A 7095-nucleotide genomic window follows, 5' to 3' on the forward strand; every position below is an offset into this window, starting at 1 on the left:
TTAGTGAGCCGAATAATGCATGACCATTATTAAACAGGGCATGCTTTGAAGAATCGATACAAAAAAAAATCGATAAATATTGTGCCCTTTGTCTTAAAAATAGCATCATTTTTTCGATCCCGTTTGAAAACGTTTGCCGCCTTTCGACTACGGTGGACCAAACGCGCTGAATATTTTTTTATTATTCTGCTTTAAATTGCCTCCCCCCCATTTTGGGGAGCCTGCCCCCCACACACATACACATTAAAAACCAAACTCATACAAATGGTCACCCATCTGGTACTGGCCAGCCTCAGCTTAATAATACATTGAAATTTTTGTCGCTGAAAAATAATTTTTTTTTGGCCTGTTTGGTCTTCCATAGTTTGCTTTTTATCAACTACAAACGTAAACATTGTCGATCTAGACTCTAGTTTGCTTATATAAATAAATGGAATTATTTGAAATCCAGGTACTTATATTATAATATTTTTGCATATTCTCATGGAAAATCACCCTAAATCTTAGTTAGACAACAAATAAATAAATTAATTATTTCCAAAAACTTTTTTTTAAACTATTTATGTACGTTTTTTGTGCAAGACAAAAAATGCCAATTGTTAACTTTTTGGGAAAATTTAACATTTAAAATTAAATTAAAAATAGTAGAAAAAGTTTTACATTATTCTGTTTTCTATATGATAAAATTCAGGGTTTTATCTTTCTGGAAAAAAAAAGTTACTCAGTAATAATGGATTTTAATAAATGTAATTTCGTTTTAAAAAACAACAACAAGTTGATTTTTCGGCCATTTTTGGCGGTGCCTACAAAACTATAACAAATATTAATGATTAATTGCAGTTTGAAGAAGATAAGCAAAGGTTTTAAAAAAACATTTAGTCGCTTCTGATTTTCCATAGTTCGTATAGTTTAACACAAGTCTGACGTCACGGAATCATGCTTTTTTTCACATTGTTTTGGTAGTCCTTAAAGTTCAGTTCAATTTTTTGTGATAACAGAAAAACATAGCTTGCTTATCTATATTTACCAACATTAATTTTCTTCAGAAAAGATATTTGCCATATTTATTTTATAACTGCATTTTACCAAACGTGTCAATGTCTTTGAAATGTAAAAAATAGAATGAAAGTTTCGCAAAATCGTGAAAAATCGTAATTACCACTGTTTACAATAAATGGTAAATGTGCAGTTTTACTCCACCGTAAACAAATCCTGTAAAAATGCCAACTTTTAGGGTTTTGGGTGGTGCTGAAAACGAAAATAACGTTTGAATTTCTGGCAAACGAGTAGTTTTCAAGTTATAAAGAAATATTGATTTTAAAAAGTGGGGTATCATTTTTCTGTAATAATTTAATGTAAAATGAGCACCCGCTTTACGATCACTTTTTATTGGGGGGGCACCATTTTAAAGTTTCTTTTCATCCTCGAAAAATTGGTACTCCTTGGGAGTTTAGTTCCATAGTGTCCAGGCCTAAATATGACTTGTATGTCCTATATGTGTTCTCATGTAACCGGTAGGTTGGGGGGGGGCATTTATATATTTTTTCTGCATAGAAATAAATTTCAAGTTATTATTTTTTAAGAATAAAAAAGGAAAAAAGTAGATATTTGAAAAACAAAAATTCTATTTTTCTGCTGCTGGAAATGTAAAAAGACTACATATGCGAAATATGGCCTCTAAAATATCGATTACCCGACGTTTACTTCACCTTTTACTTCAAATCTGGCCTCTTCTACGATAGATAAAATCTACCTCATAAAAAATTGTTTTTTGGCTGTGAAAAAAAAAAAAAAAACCCCAAAAAACTACTTGATCAAATTAATTGAAACTTTTTGTATGAGAACTATTGTCATCGGAAAAAATTAGGAATCGTTCCAACACTATTCTTAAGCTAAAGTTTTTTTTTCTTATTTAAGCGAATATGCACAGATCACTTGCTGCACAGCCTCGATATGTGACATTTAACTATAAAAAATTGGGAAATGGGCGCCCATTGCATTTTCGGTCCGAGGGCCCGTAATACTGTCAGCCCACCCCTGTTTGTATCCTTTCTCACTCACTATTTTTTTCCATTTTATTTCAGTACATCTTTTATTATCTTGCAAACTTTACCCAAAATGACCGATTCGAAGCCATCTAAAAAGCAAAAAATTGAAGACGAATGCAGAGTGTTTAACAAAGAGTGGACTGACAGGTATTTCTTTACTGATGTCGGAGTTAAAGCTGTATGTTTGATTTGTCATGATACAGTTGTTGTTTTCAAAGAATACAATTTAAAACGGTACTTTCAAAGCAAGCATACCAACTTTGGAAGCAATTGATCAAAGCAAAAACTGCAAAGGAAAGCAACTGATCTGATAAAAAGTTTGAGGCAACAGCAAACTATGCTTCAAAAAACTTCATCTTACAAAGGAATGCGACAAAGGCAAGTTTTGTATTGGCAAATAAAATTGCAAAACAAAATAAGTCATTTGCAGAAGCAGAATTTGTTAAAGATTGCATGGTTAATTCTGTTAATGTAGTATGTCCTGAAGTTATATCAAAAGTAGAAGCTATACCTCTGTCAAGAATAACGATTGTTCGTCGCATAAATGCAATTGCAATGGACATTCAAAAACAGGTGTTAACAGCCCGTGTTAGTTTTCAGTGGTTTTCTATTGCTTTAGATGAGAGTACTGACATTCAGGATACTGCTCAGGTCCTAATTTACATCAGAGGAATTGACAAAAACTTTGGAATTACAGAAGAATTGCTATCCATGGAGTCCCTCAAAGACACACTCACTGGAAAAGATTTATACAACAGTGTCATTAACAGTCTAAGCCTGGATAAACTGGCAAGTATTACAACTGATGGCGCTCCTTATCTCATAGGCAAACACTGTGGCCTTGTGACTTTGATGAATAAAAAAAATCAAAGAAGATTTTCCATCGCACAGTGTGTTGTCTTTTCACTGCATCATACATCAAGAAAGCCTCTGTAAATCATCTTTGAAACTCAAACATATTATGGATCCAGTAGTGCGTGCAGTGAACTTAATAAGAGCACGGGGACTGAAACACAGGCAGTTCCAATGTTTCTTGGAAGATATCGAGGCAGATTTTACTGATGTGCTGTATCACACAAATATCCGATGGTTAAGTATGGGGAAAGTACTGAAGAGACTGTGTGACATAAAAACAGAGGTTGTCATGTTTTTTAATATGAAAGACATTTCTTGTGACTTTTTAAAAGAAATGGAGTGTGACGAATGGGTTTGTGATTTTGCATTTGCTGTAGACATATTGCAAAAGCTGAGTGAGTTAAATACAAAACTACAACGCAAAAGTGTATTTGCTCATGAATTGTATGTTGAAGTGAAAGCGTTTCAATTGGAACTTAAACTTTTTGCCAAGCAGCTTAAAGAGCAAAACTTTGTTCAGTTGAAAACACGAGGTGTTACACAAGCATTATCAGACAAATACAATTCTCACTTGATGGCTCTAAAAGAGGAATTTATCAGAAGATTTGCTGATTTCAAGGCAATTGAAGGACATTTTTATTTGCTCAGTTCACTTTTTGCATGTGACGTTGAAACAGCTGCCGAAGAACTACAGGTAGATCTTATTGATTTGCAAGCCGACAACTCTTTAAGAAGGCTCTTTGAAAATAAACCACTAGTCGAATTTTATGCATCTCTGCACCCAGAAAAGTTTAAAAATTTGAAAAATTTTGCTAGGAATATGTTTGTGTTATTTGCTTGATTATAAAATCCGTTGCTTGGCCTTCGGGACAAGATCAAAGTGTAGTATCTGTTCTTCAGATGCTGCACTTCTATTTCTTGTTCTCTTTCGCTGGAGGAGAAATCCTTCACGACTGAGACAATTTTTATTTTTGTACCTTTTCTCCACGTTAAAAAACGACCCTGGTATCTAAATCTGTCCCGTGGGGAGGCATAGTAAATAGGTACATATGTGAGCAAACTTTCTCCATATTGAAAATGAACAAGTCAAAGAACAGATCACTTCTCACAGATTTAAATCTTCGGCCAGTGTTAAGAATCAGTACAAGCAACTTAACACCAAATTTCAACAAACTAGTAAATGATTGCAGTCAGTTGCATTATTCTCACTGAGTCTTTTTGATCCTTCTGTTGCTTAATTGCTGAGTTATTTTGTTTTTCAAATAAATATGTTTCATGTCAAGTTACTTCTTTAAAAATCAATACAAATGTTTTCCTCTTTAAATTGAGTTACTTTATTTTTAAACAAATATACTTCATTTGACGTTTCTTCTTTAATATAGAAATTCATTTTTGTCCTTTGAGTTACTTTATATGTATATCTTTTAAAGATTCTATTCTAAAATATTAATAAGATATATTTTTCATTTCTTTAAAAAGAGTTATTAAAAATTGCTTTTATTTTTAAAACAAGGTTATTTTATTTTTCAAATGTGTTTTATGTGAAGTTCCTACTGAAAAATACATATTCATAAAATTGTTTTCTTTTAAAGTTTAAAGTTAAAGTGACTTACTGTATCTTTCAAATAAACTTTTAAAAGCATTTTAAAGTACTATAGAAGATTCCCATAAAACACGTTTATTTGAAAAGTTTAATAAATGAAAATTAATTCCATTTTTTCTTTGAAATCCTTTCATTTTGTCTATTTTAAATATCAATTATATTGGGCAATATATTATGCGGCCCGGTTAAATTTAGAATTTTTTAATGCGGCCTTTGCACTGAAAAGATTGCCCACCCCTGGATTAAAGGATGCCTTTCATGAATAGGAAACTCCAAAATATACTCAAATGCTTCATGGTCATGGATATGACCTTAAACTATATCCGATGGTGAGGGCCCCAGCTTGCAGGCCTTAGGGAGTGTGGAGCCACCCTTTAATTGCCATTGCTCCCAGGTCCACTCTGACCCGGAGTGGTAGCACCTGTTAGGGTCATAACTATGCGTTAAATAGAACACGACTTAAAAAACAAATATACTATATTAAAAAATTGTTCTTCAAAATCATCAGATTCGGCGTTAAATAACCTGAAAAGGGTTGATATGCTGTAAAACAAAACAACCAACCAACCAACCAATCAAATGCTTCATTGACGTCGATATATCTATCTAAGTTCATATCAAGTAACTTAATCACTAACATTTTTTTGTGTAAGGAAAACATGGCTGCATCAGATCTCTTATTTATGTATTTGCAAACATATTTGATAGATTTCATAGAATTGCAAAATTCAACATTTATATGAGCATTGCATGTCTTTGAAATTAAGGGAGAGTAAGGTACAATCCATCTAGTGTCGACTTCATGCCTGCCAACAATAGTCTTAAAAGCCACCATCTTCAGGCGATCTTCTCCTAGAAGACGGATAACCATTCTCATTAAACTGAGTTTCAAGTGGATAGTTTTTAGGATATCTTTTTGTACATTGGCCATCAACTATGAAGTGAATTTCAATAGATATTATCACAAGACCTATGCATCATGTGACTCTTTACTATTTCAAATAAGGTTGGGTCAGTTTGTATATCAGGTAACTCAACTGATAATGGAATCAATTTAATTGGCGTTGATTTTTCTGGTAAGTCACAACAATATATGTGCATGAAGCAAACCTCTCTTTCGCCCCTCAGTTGTGTACATGTAGCGTCGTTATGGGCTAAGGAATTCTGATTCGTTTATCAGATTTATTACGTTGATCATCTTCAGGTTAAACACTCTGGCCAAGAGATTTTGTCGATTAATGTATGTTTATCCAGGGAGAATTTCATCTTGAATTTTCTTCCACTTTGGATTTGAAGTAAATGTGATAAACAGGTCTGGTTTTCCATAATTTCCGACACAAGTCATTGCATCTTGGGTCTTTTCATGCATATATCGTAAATTACCTGTGAAACTAGAAAGTTGGTTGGTTGGTTGGTTGGTTGGTTGGTTGGTTGTTTTTGTTTTACGGCATATCAACCCTTTTCGGGTTATTTAATGCCGAATCCGCAGATTTTGAATAAAAATTTTTTTAATAGAATATATTTGTTTTCACGTCGGTTTCTATTTAACTCATAGTTGGGACCCTAACAGGTACTACCACTCCGGGTCAGAGTGGACCTGGGAGCAATGGTAATTAAAGGGTGGCTCCACACCCCCCAAAGCCCACAAGCTGGGGCCCTCACCACTGGATGTAGTTTATGGTCATATCCAGGACCCCCATGGAGGGACTTTTACCCTCTGCAGGTGGGCTATCGGCGTATTCTAATGCCCCACCGACAGGGCCGGAAACTAGAAGGTAATATGCATATCTGACCTATATAGTTATTCATAAAATATTTGAGATTTATGCAGGGATTTACTCTCAGCTTGTTTTAATGAGTTTTTATATATAAAAATCTTTCTGCTTCAATTTTTGCAAACTTATCAACTACAAACTGATGGAAGTTTAATTTTATTATAACACACCTGTTCAAACTTAAACATGCTTATCACTATATTCTTATGTGAATCTATATATAAAAAAAACTTGTTAGACTTTGTGACATATTTCCATTCTATAATTTTATTATGTCATATTTCTTCAAACTGAAACATAATTATCAAAGTATACTTACGCGGATAGATATCCAAAGTCTTTGTTAAATTTTGTGGCATATTTTCATTTTATGGAGGTCAGACGCGAACGCAGACCACACAAGTTTATTATACCATCCTTGTATATCTTCAAGATAAAATGTACTTATCAAACTATTCTAATGCGCATTTATATAAAAAAAGACCTTTGTAAAGTTTTTTATAAAATGTTTTTATTTCCATACATTAGGGGGAGGAAGTCGTGTATGCTGACCCCACAATTTTATAATATGGTTTGCGTCTCCACCTTGGAGATCGCGTTTTTTTTTTTGTTGTTTTTTGTTGTTTTCTTTTTTTGTTTGTTTTTTTTAGAAAATCGCCAATTTTTTCTTTGGACGTAAACAAATAATATTATATTTTATTTTTTTTTACTATAATCTACGGACATGCATGTTTCGGGGCCCTACCCCTCTTCAGCATAGCTTGACTGTTACGGACCTTATGTATTACAGTCCGGCGTCTTAATCCATTACGTT

General features: G+C 33.3%; 1 protein-coding gene across 1 annotated transcript; it reads left to right on the top strand.

Annotated features, from left to right (window-relative positions):
- Positions 1-2501: 2501 nt before the first annotated feature.
- LOC145291091 (EPM2A-interacting protein 1-like) lies at positions 2502-3744 on the top strand. The gene is made up of 2 exons (XM_080136606.1): positions 2502-2841; positions 3236-3744. The coding sequence occupies exons 1-2, from the start codon at positions 2502-2504 to the stop codon at positions 3742-3744; spliced, it is 849 nt and encodes a 282-aa protein (XP_079992732.1).
- Positions 3745-7095: the final 3351 nt, after the last annotated feature.

The sequence above is a fragment of the Euprymna scolopes genome, chromosome 12, assembly GCF_053919585.1.
Source record: "Euprymna scolopes isolate OS-2025 chromosome 12, ASM5391958v1, whole genome shotgun sequence".
In the NCBI taxonomy this organism is placed as follows: domain Eukaryota; kingdom Metazoa; phylum Mollusca; class Cephalopoda; order Sepiida; family Sepiolidae; genus Euprymna; species Euprymna scolopes.